We start from the raw sequence: 18,364 nt of genomic DNA on the forward strand, positions 1-18,364 counted from the left end.
ACATTATTAAATTTTTCCGTTCAGTATGAAAAGTATTATAAATATTAAATAAGTAATTAAAAAAAATTCAAACTTATGATCTTATTCAAATTGAAAAATGCACTGATCAGATTAATTCTATAGATACTATATATATATAAAAACTTATTTCTAATACATAAATATTACAATTATTAGTTTTAACTATTTATATGTTAGTTACGATGTACCATATTAAGTTCATCTCACGGATTCTATAATGGGAAAACTAGAAATCATTACTCTATGTATATTATACATAACTGAGGCAATGCCTTAGGTTCCAATTATTCAATTCCCAGAAAGCACTGATACAATTTGTGTTTGTTGCTTCCATCAATAGCCCTAGCTAGCCTTATGTGTGTGTGTATATATACATACGCACACACACACAAGTGTAGGCACTCATTAGTTACTGAAAATATACTTATTTTGCCTTCCATCAAGACCCAGATAACTCAAATATATGTGTCCCGAGGCTACTAACAAGTTGTGTGTCAATCCACCACATCACATGCATCTCCAATATTACCAAATTAAGTCACCAAAACTATAAATACATACTTCAGAAAATATTTTGAACGCTTTCGTTATAATGCGCGATGAAAGTAAAACTATTTGTCTCATAACTGATAATAATTGTAATACTAACTTGGTGAAGTAAACATATTTTGGTCAATCTCTAGCTAGTTTGCGTCTACTCAACTTCTTCTAAATGGGTTGACCATACCATTATAGAGGCAAATTTAGTTTGTAGCATAAAACAAAAAGGTTGCTTTCAGAAATTAAATTGGGGGTGGGAGGGTTTCATCTTCCAAGAGTGATGCTTCTAATAATTAAATAAAAACCTCCAAATGGGGTTTCTTTATTTATTCTTTTCTCTTTTTTTTTTTTTACCGTGGTTTGGCAATGTAATTATAAGGTTTGTGGAAGAAACATATATAACAATTAAGCTTAATTGGGTTTGATAAAAGTTGTCAAAGCTATTAACTCATAATGTAGCCTCGTGCATTCAATCAAGGGGACACTTTGTCTAATTTTATGAAGACAATGGTAATTAATTATAGGTATTTAAAAACCAGAAAAACATATTTATGTTAGGTAAACCTACTCATTAGACCCTCATCCTCTCAGGCAAGTGGGTCCTCTATATATGGTGCTTACCTCAACAAGGGTGAGTGTGTTTTCCCTTAACTTCAATTATAGCATTCACCTTTTGCACTAATCCCCATTACTGATTTAGATTTTGGCATGTCAGAACAGGGGCAACTTGTGGACTTTTTAACTTTTCGTTACATCTATCGGTTAAACTTACAAGTTTCAAAAGAAGTTCTCACTTTGAATTAGTAAGTTAATCACAACCAATATTCTCATTCCAGATCTTAAGTTGGCAAGATTTCATGAATGGCTGATACTAAATTAAGGAAATGTTTTTATCTAAATACTTAAAATATCAAATGAAAACTCATAAAATAATCTCGATATCTAATATATAAATGTTAATTAATTTATAGAATATAAGAGAATATACCATCTGTCATCTATAATTTAGTATTTAAATTTTAGAGATTGGAGAATTTTAGAATTTGATAATTCTCTTCTAATACAAAGAATAAAAACACTTCCGTCCACTTCAAATTTTGCCAAAGTCAAAAACGGAATTCGAGGGAAGAAGAGAATTATACTCATTTTGCAGTTCTTTAAGTAAATATTGTTATCAACATCAAGTTAATCAATTTTTTATTTCTTTTATTTTTATTTTTTATGTGGCATTATTATCATATGTAACGCAACTCAGAATTAGTCACCTTGACTTGCTAAAATAAACAGATAAATTAAATTAACCTCGTGGGATTCCTACTACATATATATATATGAAACTCATTCAATATTGTCATCCACACCAAACACCTATAATTGGCTTGTATATTTCTTTGTGGGCAAACGACAACATAGGCTTCAAATTTGTCTCTATTTATGTTGTCCCTTTTAACTTGATATAGACGAATATAATATACAACAATTCTAGGAGACATAAAAAGAATTATAAACAATATCAAGCCTAACTGTCCCCATTATTGTCCTTCAGTAAATAAAAAAAGAAAGAAATTATCTTTAGTAGAAAGTTAACCACCCTAGTTTATTAAGTTGTCTAACCTACCAAGATGGTATATATATATATATATATATATATATATATATATATATATATATATATATATATTTTATAGTAATAATGTCTATTTAGTAACACAGGAACTCATGGATTAATTCATGTTCTGAGGATTCACTTCATTTTAGAATTTTTTGAAACCTTTTTTTAATATGAATTTCTCTGTTAGTAGAGAGGAAGGAGATTATATTATATGCAATCCTACCAGTTGGAAGAAGGGACAGATAGAAAGAGTGAATTTGCCAAGCTGTTATATTCTTCTTCTTCATGATAGGGAAAAAGAAAGAAAAATTGCTTGTATTTAGGCTCATCAAAACTTACTTTTTCAGTTCCTCCGATGGTTCCCAAAATTATATACAAAAGTTCATTTGGAAGCACAAACAAAGAAGCATGGAACATCAAGAATTTGTAGTTATAATTATTATTAGTTTCTCATCATCCTAAGCGCAAGTTCTTGAAGCTCACCCCACTCACTACTATTGTATGGTCTTTTCTTGGCACTAGATTGGTATGCAAAATCTTCTCTGCTGCTTTGAATATCTTGCATGCTAATAACCCCATCAAAGTTATGCTCAACTGATTCGAGTGAGCTCTGTGGGGAGATTGGATTCGTATAAATAGCTGCATAATTATTAGAAATTGCAATTGATGATGACGGCATTCCACAAATATTATTTCCTTGCCATTGGTTCTCCATATTGCGCGATGAATCCACCATGCTTTGTGCCAGTTGAGCCTTCACTTGCATCAGTTGAGCTTGTAAGCATGCCACCTAAGAGATTTTGGAAATGACTAAAATTAGATTAATTATGCTCTAACTTACTCTTTTTTTTTTTTTTTTCCATACTTTAGTATCTCCGATGGCTTGTCTAAAAGCTAATTAAAAAACTAGCTCTATATATATACGATGAATAAAATTAAATATAAAAAATTTACTTGCATGTTTTAGTGCGAATTAATTTAAAGCAATAGTTTTATGAAGCATATATGCTTTATAGTGCAGAGAATCATAGTCTGAACCTGGACAGGTCCTTTTCTATTTAAAACTTCTTAAGGTATAAAAAATGTTATTCCATAATCTTAATATGAGAAGACATAGTAAAAGATGGAACTGTAAAAGTTATGTAATTTGAGAGATAAATGCTTACACAAACATGTAAAGAAATGAATAGGAATATGCAACATATAAAGGAATCAGGAAAAGAAAGCTAACCTGCTGTTGCAAAGAAAAAATATGAGCAACACACCCATAAACAGGGTCTCTAATCCTAGCTTGAGCTTCATAGGCAATTGTAACAACAGCTTCGCAACGATCAGCAACAGGTACATGCAACAACAACTTAGACACGTTACTAGCACCAAAAACCTTGTGAATGGCGGCAAATCTTGCAGGCCCTTGTTCCGAGCAGAAATAGGGGGCGAAAATACAGTCCGAAGCGCATTTTCTGCGGAGAAACTTGCATGCTCCACAAGGAGAGCCAGTTCCGCTTCCTGATGATGCCATGTGAAAGCACCAAAAGATGAAGAAACAAGGAAAGGAAACAAAGGAACTTAAAGAAACAAAGGAAATAAAGAAAGAAAGAGAGAGGTATGTATATATATATATAGAGAGAGAGAGAGAGAGAGAATCTTGAAATTTTAATTAAGGCACACGAGCACACTAGGTAATGGTGCAAAGAAAAATGAGGCTATACGAGAGGGGATGTGGCTAATATCTGGAGATTAAGGGACATTAAAGGGAGGGGACCTTATAAGGGAAGTGAATGGGGGACATGGAAGGTCTTCATGTAGGGTTCTAAGGGAACACTAAGTAATGGTTGATGCAATATGACTCTGAGGGTTCTTTTTTTTCTTTTTAATGGTAATAGACCATTCTTTTGTATTAAATTTTTATTAATGTTTTGAATAATGGGTTTAGCTTAGTGTCTGTGTGTGTTTTCTTTCTTTTAATAATAAGTTCCTCTTGCTTTCAGGTTTGATTGCTTCAGGATGGTTTTTCAATAGCAATTTCCTTTTCTTTTTTCCGCCGAACGCCGCACCTGGGAACTGGGGCTTTTTGTCGCTTTGTGGGCTTTTAGGCAGCCACCTGCCGGTTATTTCTACCGACAACCACTCTACTAATTCAGCGTTATTTTCAAATTAACTTGACTTTTTTTTTTAAAATATTTTTTTCTTTCACTTTGAGTTTATTCTAAAGTGTATTTTGAGCTGAAGATGTGTGTAAACTAATTATTTTTCTTAGTTCATGGAGAGTTGGGGATGTCGAATTTGAGATATTAGCAAAAATATAATTTGAGAAGATAATTAACATTATAAAATTATATATATAATTTTGTTTATTATGCAAGTTATGCGTATAAATTATTATTACTATAAAAATTATAATATAAAAATATTTAATAAATTAGTACACAAGATAATATTTATTAAATACATTTAACTATCTAATATTTTCCTGTCACTTTATAGGTTTAAATTTTGAGATAATAGTTAGTTTAATATATATGAAAAGAAATTGATGACTTAAAATAATTCAATTATAATAATTTCATTAATAAAGTATTATAATGAGAGAATATATATTAAGAATATAATAGAATTTATAATCAATAAAATAATATTAAAAATATCTTTTCAACAACTTTTAATTTTCACTTAAACTTGTGTTGAACTATTTAGACTTCCTAATACGTGTATCTATAGTTTGATATTATAATTTATCAATTACACATAGGATTATATATATATATATATATATATATATATATATATATATATATTAATTTAAATTAATTATATATAAATTTGTGATATGATAAAATGAGATTAAATCAATTATCAGTGAATTTTAGTAGGATTAGAAATGTATTAAATAAATTAATTATATACAAAATTGTAACAAAATTAAATTAGTTACTGATTATGAATATTTTAGCAAGTTTAAAAATTTTCCATTTTTCTTGCTTTTATATATAGTATAAATTATAAATATAAATATAATCTTATGATTATTTAGTTAATTTTGATCAAACAGTTGTACATTTGAATGAATAATGTGTGTACGTGTTTTTTTTCTTCATCAAATCATTATGAGCAATTTTTGAGCTGTCTACAGTGAGGGAAGGGAGATGACTTTTTGTTTCACTTTTGTTTCGAGGAAGAATGGGGAAAATTAATGGTTATGGAAGTAGTGCTTCAATTCCATGCCTAAAGGAGTACATGAATCGCCAACAAATTTGGTGAAGTTTGTGATGGCCTCGTTTATAATGCCCTCATTTATCACAAGAGACAAAAAAGAAAAGAAAAGAAGAACTGAATGGGGCAACCAGCTTGCTATATGCTTTATAGTGAATCCATCATTTCCTATCAGCATACCAATACCATGGTACCCACCATCAACAACGTGATTGATCTTTGAATACAAGACCCTTGAGCAAGTTCTTTTACAATTGAGCTATAATGCTCATAGAAACTATACATACATACATATATATATATAAGAAAGTAAGTGTATTTTCCATAATGTAAAAAAGCAAAGAGGAGTGGCATAAACAGCATGAAACCATTCGTCACCCTTAACCAAGGAAAATGGCTCTTTGCACAACAGATTAGCACATTCATTTTTTTCTTTTTTCTCCATATAATGCTTCCTGTCACACTTTTGTCACTGCTTCATATCTTCCTTGCCATTGCCGACCCAGTTCAGTAGAGACAGCAGTTTTAAGATTTCAATTAACCATGACATTATCACCATTTATTTTTGAGTCAATTTATTACATCATCCTTGCACATGGCACACGTGCATGCTTTATATATTTCAACCGATACCCATTGGGAGAGTCCATGGGTCGGAAACTGATTTCAGCAAATTATGAACTGAAACTTCAATCATTTGATAATATCTAACTTGTGACCATCAGCACTTCCAGTTAACAAAAGTTTTATTAGCATCCAGGAACCGTATGAAATCAACTTCTGGGGCTCCTCCAGGGCTTCAAGTCCTGATTTAGTGTTTTATCAAGCCTAGGAAGGACCTTGATCACCAAAGGCCAATATTAGCAACTACTTCCAGGCACTAGCGTGTCTCAATTGATAAAAAGGGCCATATATAAGTTCCACACATGTGCACTAGCATTGCACATGTTTGTTTCTTGGAGGCATGCCTGTTTGAAAACTTGAAAATGGTTCTCGGCTAATATTGATTTCAGTCCAAGAACAAAAGTAGCAGGAATTTACAGTCCTAGGATTAAAAGCTAAAAGGGTGGCGATTACTGTTTGTTGTATAGTCCAAAAACCTTTTGGAACTATGCAGCAGAGAGGGGAACATAACCATGGATAGCAAAAACAATGGCCAAATATCATTTGAACTTTTGGTTGTGCCCCTTACTATTTACATAAACAAAAGCCAAAAGCCAAGATGATGTATCTCAAGCTAACCCCAAAATGAGACATCATTTAGAGTTGCACCGATTGCGGAAAATACAAAGTGGATTTCAAAATAAGAATCTACCCCCATACTATCCCTACGGAAACATCGTTTTTCCCTTCAATCACCTCTTATGACGAAACCTCACCTTCAACAAAAACTGCATCTTAACCTGCCAACAAAACCAACTCTGCATAATCATGTGAAAATCACCAGGGGCATCTTTCAATTTTCTTTTTTTGGGCAGAAGGCATATTTCAATTACTGGGCAAACCGTATTATGTCCACATGACTTCTCATACCCAATCATGTTTACCTATCTTATCAATTTGTAGAATCTCAAACCTATTAATCTTCCATTTCATAGAGTTAAATACATGGATATTATCAAGTAAGAATTGCTAGCTTTCTAAGCAGAAGAGAGAACTAATAACATGAGCAAGATAGGACTTACTTGAGCCGTGTTATAGACAATGTACTCATTATACATGAGCTCTGAGGCCTTGACTTTTGATGGAACTGGTCTACCACAAGGAACAGTAACTTCATCCCTCCACTTCACAAACTCCGACTCTTGGGGTACTTTCTTGCCAAGTCCTTTTGTGGAGTGCTTCCCTTCAGGAGGTTTGTCCATATACTGTAACAATCAAATAACAATTTAATGGAGTTTTCATCAAGACAAATTGTTTTATAGTTACAGCATGAGCCATTGACATATTTGAGACTTGCAGGATGCTGGGAGAGAAGGCATCACCAACAACAAAGTAAAATACATAGAGCAGATATAAGCAAAGCTACATATAAAGTAATAAAACAACAGGATGGATGAAATTATACATCATAAATTGTCAGATCAAATTCAAACATAAGGACCATAATACACTTTCTTGTAATGCATCGTCAAGTTTGAACTCACCATGGCATTCTTCAACTCATACACCTCCCCTAAGGCGACTTCACTAAGCAGCATTAATCCCACAGGATTTTTCTTATCAGTATAACAATACTGAGCACTCTTACTGACTAGATCGGCAAAATAAATTCCTTTGCCAAACTACAAAATAAATGTATTCAAACATTAGTCCCAAAGAAAACTACATATTCAATGCACACACGACCAAATTGGTGAGAAGAAAACCATATATCCAGTTGCTGGAGCTTCAGGAGGAGCTATTCTCAGTCCTTGGTTAAGTATACCCACATAGTTAGTCAACCGAGAACCTGCATAGTAGTCAAAAGTTTTTTCATTTCACTTACAAAATCACATTGTACCCTTGTTAAAGCAATGGCTAAGTTTCCAATAGACCATTGGGTAAACCAGATTTCAAAAGACATGATCAGATATGCAACTTACCATGCCAGAGCAGCATTCTATTCTTAAGCTTTCTTCTATAAGGAGCAAACTTATCAATTTCTCCTTCCCTTTCTAGTGAAAAAACTTCTTCCAGTTCAAGGCTCCAATCCTATTAGTATCATCAAGAACCATTAACTTGTCACTAGTCAGAAAGGTGGGAAGAGGAGTTATGCAAGATATAGATGGAGGGACGGAGATTAATTCATTAAAAGTTAACCCACCGTATGAGTGGGAGCATGAGTAGTATGGAGATACTTCTCAATCAACTGATAATCTTCACTATCATGAGAAAGTGGAGTTATATCGCAACGGAGCTTCCTATACTTATCATCAAAGGAGTCATCATTATCAGCATCAAAACCTAAAAATCTGGAAGCTATCTCAATATCCTGGAGAGCTTCTAACATTTTCACCTACAATTTGAGAAAAGGCAGAGAATTGTGTTAATTCTCATGCTGCAACTAAACTATATTAATAGTTCGGTAACATGCCAATCACAAAGTTATTTATATATCCCAACATCTTGATAAAACTTCAATTCCAGTTTTCAACCTTCCAGACATTGATAGATGTGTCAAAATGTTGTGAATCAAATCCTCAAAATAATAACTTTCAATTACTGTTTAAAAGATTGAGTACAGATAAGAGAAACACATGATTAAGTAAATTTCTTTGGATAAAATGTTTGTGTTTATCATGGTATTGAACATGCTAGGTGAAACATATATTTGTAACAGGAGGCTTCATATGAACCAAACCTAAGAAGAAATTATATCAATTAGCAAACCAAACACAAAATTAATGAGTTGAAAATAGAAAAAAAAAAAAAAAAGCTTATCTGATAAAAGCTAATGTTATTTTAGCATAAGTGAGGCAAAGGAGGAACCTTAATTGAGAATATGTTAATGGAATTACATATAGTACATTGTACCTTTGACTTAAAATCATATTCATCTCTAATAACATGTGGATGAATAGAAGGGATAACAGTGAAGAATCTGTTGCTGGCATCAACAATCAGATTTTCTCTGATGGAAGGATCATGAGAATTGCTATTCAATAAATTCTGAATCTCTGTCAATGCCTCGAAACCTGGAGCAAGCAGTGTAGTGAGAATTAATCGATTGCAACCATTACAGAATCTTATAACCTAATATGCATAATGCAACAAATGGACCAAGTTTTAGAGCCAATAAACAACTTTCCAAAGAGAAAAATGAATAATATTTTCCTGTGAATTACCCTTCTGAATATTATTTTTGCTCAACTTTCCAAGTGGCATTTCTGACATGTTAATCTCAAATTCCATCATAGCAGCTCTGCAGGAAACAAGATTTGGGCTTTTAGACATAAATTCACAGAACAAAATGGAAAAAATGGATGATTGTCATACCTGTATGCTTCCACATTAAAGAGCATCTTCATCAATTCCACCAGTGGCTGAGCAAGTTGGCTATTTGCATCATTCCTAGGCTTTCTTGTCAGCTGTTTGTTAACTCCGTAATCCTACAAATTTAAAAGTTTAAGACTGGGTGAATACCTAAAAAGAATGATTTCCCTTTAAGCAGGAGATTCTAAAGATCAAGAAATAAAAGCAGTACAATATCTAATGGAAAGAATTTGCCAGGTCTCTTCTGAAAGTTCTGCTTCTGTTCCCACGCTTCCCATGAATTTCCGGTTTTCTCAAGGAATAAACGTTTAAATTCACAGATTGCATCTAATTTTGACATCTCGTCAAGCTTCTTTCCTCCTATTTTTTCATTCCCCACACGACCCCATTTACGAAACACGTGACAATCTGATCCTTTGTCATCTTGTATTATCTGAAGGATGTAGTAGCTTTACATAGCCAGCAGATAAAAGTTAGAAAATAGGAGTATTAATAGTGAAAAGCAGCAATCTTAAAGTCTATTGTCTTGTTGAACAGAACATTCAACTTATAGACAAACCTAAATCAACCCAGTTCCATAAATAAAATCATTTTGCACTACACGATTCTACCACAAGTTATATTAAATGTCTCAAACAAAATACTTCACATTGTTCCCATCCTTATCAAAGTCATCTCTTGTGTATTCTTATAGTTGTATACATTCATTCATCACCTCTGAAGTTTTTCCTATTTGAGATTATTGATTGGGTAACATCTGAAAAAGCAATGAGATGTAGATAACATCAAAAGTTGTATAATTTTTAAACTAAGGTGATGCAGCCTCTTTACACAACTAAGTATAGTGTTATGCCATGCATATCAAACTGTCAAGTTACCCATGCAAAAACATAGATTAGGTTTGGAATAAAATCAGGCCCCAAAAAGCCAAATTGTAGATGGAGTCTAACACTTATAACTATGTGTTATAATGCAAGTAACATTAAAATAGAAACTGTAGAGTTCTATTAAAAGAAACCTGAATGAAACAAAGAAGTTATGGTTGTCAGGCTGCTAAAATTACTAAACGCTAAAGAGACCATCCGGCAGGCATCAAATCATATGAACCAAAAAAGAAAGGAAAAAGATATAAGTTTGATAAGCCAACTAGACACATCAGTACAGGCTACCACAAGCAAAAAAAAAATTTGATCTCTGAAAGCTGCATTGTTACACTAAAGACGGGCATTTCCACTTATGAGGATATTCCAAATCATAGGAATATCTAGAACAAAGGAGTGTATGAGACTGATTGGGAAACAACTCAAATGTTTAATGCAAATCTGATTTTACTCATTAAGCTGCTTCAATTCAACAGAATAAGCTTACCAGGAAATAACAAGTTCTTGCTTTCCATTTTGGCACTACTTAAAATGGAAACATTCCCTATTTCCTGTTGTACACAAACATGTGTAAAGCATCTCTTCCATGTAAATTAATGAAACCTTCTCATAGTAATTGTGCAAATTTTAGAAAAATCTAGTTGTGTGGATGATCGTAGTTGATATGGAAACCATGCTGACACAAATATTAAAGGTATTGCCTTTTTCAACAGTAGAAAAGCACTAAAGAAAAGTTTTAAAGCATGCCATTTATACAGGATGGACAAACATACATATAAAAAAAACAAGCAATATGGTTCAAAATTTAGAAAAGCCATAGCACAAGGAGACAGATTGAATTTCATAGATCCACCTGTTAACACCAGTTGATAAGTCAGACATGTTTAGAGTTGTGTTATAGATGCTATTCCCATCCTCAAGGATGTGACCTGTATCTTGCAAACCAGATGCTTCATGCACTGCACTTCGCCCTTTCACTTTGACAGTGATCACACTAGAAGCTCCACTAACAGCTTCAACTTTGTAAAAACTAAATGGAAGCTTTTTATGTTTTTTAAAACAGTCAACCAGGTAATCCTCCCTCACAACTGGTAATTTCATTCTCCTAGCAACCAAAACGTTAAGAGTCAAATTAATATTAATAAAGACGAAAAAATGGAGACCCACAAATAAAGAGCAGCTTCACCTTGCCTTCCTCATCTCAACATCGTCATGATCCAGTGCTCCACTCACTATATAGCAATTTGTGTCTGCAATTCGATAAATTAAGCAAAATGACTATCAGAAGTCTCAAGTCAACCTCAAAGTATAAGTTTTCTATGGTGGTAACTAATTGCCCTTCAAAACCAAATCCAAAAAGCTAATACCCTTCTTTATCTTGGCGTGCACTTGTCCACCTGCTCCCTCGATCTTGCCCTTCCATTCTTCCTGCATATTCAGCCCAAATAAAATCAGGAATATAGCAACCTAACAATCAAAATGTTGGTATCAGCCAATGGAATTCAGAGCATACCACAGACTCTTTAGATAACCCAGAAAAAGCAACTTTCAGATCTCCCAAACTTTCACCCTCTGAAGATGGAGACTGACCACTGGCAGCTTTACTCCCAGAGGGGTTGTCAAATGATGGTGAAGGCAGTGCCCTAATAGGTTTCTTACTCTTCTGTGTTTTAAACCACTGCACAAGAAGCAGTAAATTACGCTAAAAATTAGCAACTTCTTATGAAATGGGATGAGTAGTTGCATACATTTCTTAAAAACTGATTATCAGTGTCTTCCGGGACTTTCCACTTCCCCTTTTTACGCTCTGGTTCACAAGTTGAGTAAGAACATTTGCTCCATTCTGACAGAAACCCAGTACACCGATACATTCCTCCAGAATAACGAAGAAAACCAGAACAAGTCGGGCAAAGACCAAGTGCTCCAAAAATCATTCCATCAGCACTAAAAAGAAATAAGAGCAGTAAGAGTGAAGAATACTACCCAAAAAAAACAACTCATGCCCAGTAACGCAAGGGAAGCTATCAACAGTAGATGCATAGCGAAACAAATGGGTGGTATATGTTATTGTCATAATGATAATTTAGAACACATTATGGATATGATAAATGTTGATGAAGTGATTTAACAGCCACTACACATCTATATCCAAGGTTATCCATCAATGCATTACCGACCCAATCCACAGGACAAAAATATATGAAAATAATGCCATGGCATCGAATTGCCAACTGGCCTTTGACAAATCCTCTGTTATATTTGACCACTTGTCCCACTACCAAGATGAGAGGCACTCATTCACAAGACTCAAATTAAACTCCAACAATTCTTTAACAGAAATAAGAGAAAAACTTATCATAAGAAAAAAGGCATCTGGAAAAATGAAGATGGAATCTCTTTAGTTATTTAGCAAGACTGGAAAATAACACAAAGTGCATTCATGCATTCTTAAAATTGTTTCAGAAATAAATTACCAGCGGTCCCGCAAATCAAGTTCTGATCCAGAATTATCTTGACCATTGGCTTCAAGCATTTGACGCAACTCTACCGTTGTTACCTGCTTTTTAAGATCATCCTTTAAAGACCATAACCCTTTGGATTGAGCTTCCAGTGTGCTTTCCAAATCATTAGAATTCTTTGCAGAAGCATTCCTGCTAGTTGACACATCTCCATCAGTCCTGGTGATCTTTGGCTTCTGATCTCCACCACCATCTTTCTTTCGTTTTGCACCAACTGCAGAAGTTGATTTTCTTTCCTCAACTATGCCTACACATACAAACATGCAAATAAGTCGATATATAGTGGCCAGCACAACATCCAGATAAAATTTTCTATAACATACCAGCCTTTGCAGTAGAGGGAACCTCCTTAATAAGTGCACGAACTGCTTCCTGATCAGAAGGTGGCAGACTTTCCCATCCAGACATCTTCTCCACTTGGACAGATGGATGCAAGTCAATGAAACAGTCGGCATGATGCCAGGCCAGAGCCTTTGCTCGTGGTTCATCAGGCTTCGAGGATATACGAACCTATATCATAATTTGTTCATCAAAAAGATATATAAAAGTGACATAATTTAAGCATTAGTGGCTATGCCTAATACAGAAAGATTTAAAAAAGAAAAAAAAAGGAAGTCAAACATGCATTATAATTTTCTAATATTGAAAATTAACCGTAACATAAATAATTCAGCTCTTCAGTAACTCTGAAGGCTACAACTGGTACAAATTGAAAAAAAAAGGAGGAAAAGTTACAAGGGTAAGTTACACTGTAGCATGAAAGCGTACAAGGAAGCATAGGACAATCTAACCAGAAAATTCAAAAGAAATTGAAATTTTATGCTCTTACGAGTCAATGGTTGCAAATACATGCATATGGAAAAACCAAAAAAGCAACTACTGACTGCATATTCCAAAATATAAACATGCTTCATGTTGCACCGCTCATGTAAATAATGAAACCAGAAAAATCATCTAAAACTGATTAATTATTCGTTCACCATCTGTAGCATCCTTATAACTATCACTAAAAATTCTGATTTCCCAAAGATAAACAAAACCTAAAGATAGACAAAAACAGTAATAACCACCTGTCCTTTCAAAATCTTTTGGCTGCAGCGCCTGCAAGTAGCGCGAGAAGTCTGTGAAACTTCAATACCATATTCCATAACATTGAGAGCATTCGCATTTGCATCTTGGGTGGCAATACCACCACCCTCAACGCACTTTCTAATCTTTTGCTGATCTTCCCATCGGAGTGAATCAATCCCTTCAACATCATCAATCCTAATAGCATGACAGAGATAACAAATGTTAATCATTGTAATCCATTTTGATTATTTCTGGTAATTCTAGTGAAAGATACGAAACACTTACGATTTTATCTGTTTCGCTTTCTTCAGTACACAACTTTCATGGTTCCACATCTACGTACAAAATAAAATATGTAAATTAGACTTTTATTTTTTATAAATATATGAGAAAGTGATTTCAAGGAAAGAAATATACTGCAAAGTTATAAAATAAAATAAAAAACAAATATTTTATTCCTTTTGAGTTTGATTTGTGAGGGATATAAAAATGTTGAACTATAAATTGCTAAACAACAACAAAACATCTCAAGGAAATAACAAAAAAATATTTTTAGGGATTGAAATGTCATGAGAGAAACTTTTTTTTTTTTGGGAAAAAAAGAAGGAAAAAGGTGAGGGTATGGTTATCACCGGCATGAAACCGTCAAATTGAGTGGCTTGGACCATTTTGCCGAGCCTGAGCTTCTCTTTGTCAATAGGTTTTTTGCAGGTCTTGCATGAAGATCGACCTGACTTCGCATACTCCGCCTTCCACGGCTTTGGAGGTGCCGCCATTGCTCCGTGAGTATGGATAAATGATGTATGCAGCTACTTAAAGTTTCAGTGTCTCTCTTGCTTATATAGGTATGCGTTTAGTAGCAGGTAGAAGATGTGTCAGCGTCGGGGTAGCTATAAGGAATCTTTGGTTGAATCACTCTGCCTGCGGCTTCTCTCGGACGCTTCCGCCATTTCAATTTTTAATGATTATTGAATAATTTTTGTATTACTAGACATATAATAAATTCATTAACTTTTTAGGTAATTATTATAAATTTTCTTAAATAGTATGAAAATCAAAAGAAAAATTATAAAATTATTTAAAGAATTAGCATATGATTCGAGTATTTGAATGGATCATCACCACCCTGATTCATAAAAAGTTCCAGAAAAGGTTGTTTTCATTTCTTCTATCTATCATCATACTCTAACTATATAGATTAATGCTGCATTAGGGAAACAATATGGATATGGTTGTTGATGGGAGATGGAAAGGGGGATCTTATGCTTAATATTGGCAGATGTAATTCTGCACATGCTGAGCTGTGAATTGTAATTGGAAGATTTATAATTACATGATCCAAGTTTATACAACTCCTGGTGGTCGACTAGATTTTTGAGAGTTAAGAATTTAGTTACCATTTAGCAATGAGACATGCTTTCAGGAAAAGAAAATCAGACTGACCGGCTAATAAAGCATGAAATTCTTACTACTGCTCCAGTTGCAATTTCTAGCGTCTTAGATAGTAATATTTAGAAAGTGTCTTCCCTAAGAAACAAAATATATAATCACCATGTTAGTATATTATTATATAAGAAAAGAGAAAAGAAGAAAATCTTTTAATCTTAAGACTTGTCATAATCCTTTTATTTTATTATACAGTCGATGATTTTATTTTTTCTTTGCTTAATTTTCCCCCACTTTTCTATCATATTACATTTATGACTAATTTTTGATGATGTGAATCTCATTGTTACAGAATTGACACCCACTGCAATCACAGGACAAGCCACATTCCCGTAATAACAGGGATGTTTCGCAAGCTGGACATAGTAAATTAACTCAACTTAACTAAGCCTTAATTGAATTCCAAGTTGATTGGAGTACACTATAAATTGGTTGAGCAAAGTCAATAACCCTATAGTTTGACCCAATTTAACCACGGGTTGATCCCATGTAATAATCATCACATGAATACAAGCATTATAAAGAATAGACGAGTACAACCCCGAAAAGACCAATTCTAGTTCTCTTCTTATCCTTGTCGACACTCTCTTCCTCCTCATTCCACAACTTATGCGTTGATGAGATATATTGTCTTTAGGTAAAGGAGTTTCCACAAGACATGATTACTCTAAGCTTGTGCTAAAGGATCCTGCATAAATAAGTACTGCAAAGAAAGAGTTTTAATGTTATTTTCCATGCAAAGATGCTCAGTTTAATATAAAATTGCTAAATTTCTAATTCCCAAATGTATTACCTCGAATGACTTTCCTGATCTTTCATATTCTAGCATGCTCAGAGCAACTTCGCAGCTCTGTGAGACTATAGGCTCAGAATCCTTTGAGAATTCCTCAAGTAGAGAGATGCTTTGCTCATCTAGCATGGCACACGAAGAAGAAACCTAATTAGACTAAACTTAACACAAATCAAATTCAAAAACTAAGCCAAAATATCACAATGATGATTAAGCAATTCCAATTTTTAACAAGGAAAATAGGTAGATATATCTCAAAATTTCAGCAAGAATTTGGAAAGAGAAGTTTCAAAAACCATATGAACTGCAGCATTATCATACCTATAGAAACAAGCCAATGGCAGCTTAATCCAAATATAATGGCCTATTTCATACCTTCTCATCATTTTTTTTATGTCTCTTACATTTAGTTTTGTAATTCTTAAATTGAAGGCAAAGAATTTTCACCAGACATTAAGGTTTTCTACCTAGTGTTCAGTCAATAAAACTTCAGTATAAGAAGAATAATGAGACACATTATAAGTAAAATTACTGGCATACCAGCAATGGAACCAAGAGCTTCAGCAGCCTCGTGTCTAACCATTGGATGCTCATTTACATCCCTCAATATTCTGCTAAGTGCAGCTGAAGCTGCTTTGTTTTGCAATTGGCCCAAAACATAAGCAACCTAAAAAATGTGATAAAATACAGACATAAGCATCCAAAGGACAGAATTACATCAGAAGCAGTGAAAACCATGTCAAATAAGGGCAGACATTTCCATAAAAAGTAAACATATTCAAGTGCTATAGAAGTTGTAAAACCAAGTGAACTTATTCGTTATATTATCTGATTGCTGGAATAGAATTTTTTGAAACATCATAAATATAGGCAGCGTCAATGTCTGTACAATGTTCTCTACTAATAACCTAAGAGAAACAAATAGCATAAGGAAGTTTAGCATACCTCATGCTTAAGCAAAGCACTTTTTGCACCCAAAGATTCAACTATAGCAGAAACAGCGTCGTCTCCACCATTATTTCTAAGTGCAAAAAGAGCGGCATACCGTTCATACATGCCCTTTCCTTCATCCAAAAGAGCTTCCCTAAAGTTAATTAACATCAGTAAACAACCTAATCAGTTATAACGAACAGCAACAAGTTAATATCCATACAGCCATATAAGATAAGCATACCTCAGCTTATCGACTGAACAACAACAAGAAGCTGGTACAGCTGGGTCGACTGACAAAAAAGGTGATCTTTCGCTTCCAGATGTTGACTCACAATTGTTTGCAGTACCCATTTCCTCAATTCGCTTGAGGGCGAGTTCACAAGTTTCTCTAACCTCCTGAGCAGGATCTACAGCCAAACTATTTTTCAAAAGAGGAACATTGCTCAATAAACCAATCGCACCAAGAGCTTCTGCAGCCTGCAATGTGACCTCACAAGTCGCGTTTGAGCATAAGTATATATGACACATCGACACATAAAAAAGTACTTAAACACACTGACGTAAACAGAAAGGGGAGAAAAAAAAACTAGATTTTAACACAAATTCACCTCATGGCGAACAATAGGATGTAGTGAAAGATCGTTTAAAATTGCTTCTAAAGCAGGGATAGCTTCAGAATCTTGCATTTGACCTAGAGCAAAGGCTGCCTCATGTGCTAGCAAATTTGAAGAGTCCCTTGTTGCTAAAAGAAGGGAATGACAACAGTGTAATTAAAAAAAAAAACTATAGAAAAATAGCAAGTAATTTTTCACCAAAGACAAGTTGAGCAATTTTTCTTAAGTCAGCTGATCAAAGAATCAATAGTAATTTTACTTCAGAAACTACAGAAAATTAGAAAAAGGGAAAAGAACTATGCCAAATACACCAAAAAGACGTTTAAAAATAACGAACCATGAATAAGGGCGTTGCGTGGAGCGGTTCCTTTGAGGTTACGGAGAGAAAAGAGGGCTCTGAAGCGCTCGGAGATGGGCTGGGTTGTATCGAGTAATCGACTGCACAGAAACTGCTCCATCTTTGATCTCGTTTCACCTGTCAACGAACCCTTGAGTCCGCGACCGTGTTTCTGGAGTTTGGTGCGGCGTTAAGAATCCGATTCTGATACTTTATATAATTAGCCTCGCTGTCTACTTTATTTGGTTTATTTTGGAAAAATTAATTTTTCCCAAACATGTCCTTAGTCGTAACTGAGTAGTAGTGAGGCAAGTCGCAGGCCTATCCAGTATCCAATATACATACTTCTGCTCTTATCGAACGGTAGAGATAAGATCAAAAATATTACCACATGGGTCCCACTCTCTATTTT

General features: G+C 34.0%; 3 protein-coding genes across 3 annotated transcripts; all 3 read right to left on the reverse strand.

Annotated features, from left to right (window-relative positions):
• Nucleotides 1-2,464: 2,464 nt before the first annotated feature.
• LOC8274770 (LOB domain-containing protein 16) lies at nucleotides 2,465-4,613 on the reverse strand. Its single transcript, XM_002520976.4, has 2 exons — nucleotides 3,405-4,613; nucleotides 2,465-2,963 (listed from the first exon to the last, which is right to left on the reverse strand). Exons 1-2 carry the CDS (start codon nucleotides 3,693-3,695, stop codon nucleotides 2,616-2,618), a joined length of 639 nt encoding a protein of 212 aa, XP_002521022.1. The 5' UTR covers nucleotides 3,696-4,613; the 3' UTR covers nucleotides 2,465-2,615.
• A 1,742-nt stretch (nucleotides 4,614-6,355) lies between these two features.
• Nucleotides 6,356-14,875, reverse strand: LOC8274769 (poly [ADP-ribose] polymerase 1). Its single transcript, XM_002520975.4, has 20 exons — nucleotides 14,465-14,875; nucleotides 14,118-14,167; nucleotides 13,832-14,027; nucleotides 13,085-13,271; nucleotides 12,717-13,008; nucleotides 11,991-12,186; nucleotides 11,756-11,920; nucleotides 11,610-11,670; nucleotides 11,429-11,492; nucleotides 11,096-11,347; nucleotides 9,573-9,810; nucleotides 9,365-9,477; nucleotides 9,214-9,290; nucleotides 8,903-9,063; nucleotides 8,193-8,384; nucleotides 7,972-8,080; nucleotides 7,756-7,838; nucleotides 7,534-7,671; nucleotides 7,072-7,254; nucleotides 6,356-6,789 (listed from the first exon to the last, which is right to left on the reverse strand). Exons 1-20 carry the CDS (start codon nucleotides 14,606-14,608, stop codon nucleotides 6,742-6,744), a joined length of 2,949 nt encoding a protein of 982 aa, XP_002521021.1. The 5' UTR covers nucleotides 14,609-14,875; the 3' UTR covers nucleotides 6,356-6,741.
• Nucleotides 14,876-15,648: 773 nt separating this feature from the next.
• Nucleotides 15,649-18,245, reverse strand: LOC8274768 (deoxyhypusine hydroxylase). The gene is made up of 7 exons (XM_002520974.4): nucleotides 17,953-18,245; nucleotides 17,610-17,743; nucleotides 17,243-17,478; nucleotides 17,014-17,152; nucleotides 16,609-16,735; nucleotides 16,072-16,190; nucleotides 15,649-15,981 (listed from the first exon to the last, which is right to left on the reverse strand). The coding sequence occupies exons 1-7, from the start codon at nucleotides 18,071-18,073 to the stop codon at nucleotides 15,946-15,948; spliced, it is 912 nt and encodes a 303-aa protein (XP_002521020.1). The 5' UTR covers nucleotides 18,074-18,245; the 3' UTR covers nucleotides 15,649-15,945.
• Between the last annotated feature and the right edge of the window lie 119 nt (nucleotides 18,246-18,364).

Source organism: Ricinus communis, chromosome 1 (assembly GCF_019578655.1).
Source record: "Ricinus communis isolate WT05 ecotype wild-type chromosome 1, ASM1957865v1, whole genome shotgun sequence".
In the NCBI taxonomy this organism is placed as follows: domain Eukaryota; kingdom Viridiplantae; phylum Streptophyta; class Magnoliopsida; order Malpighiales; family Euphorbiaceae; genus Ricinus; species Ricinus communis.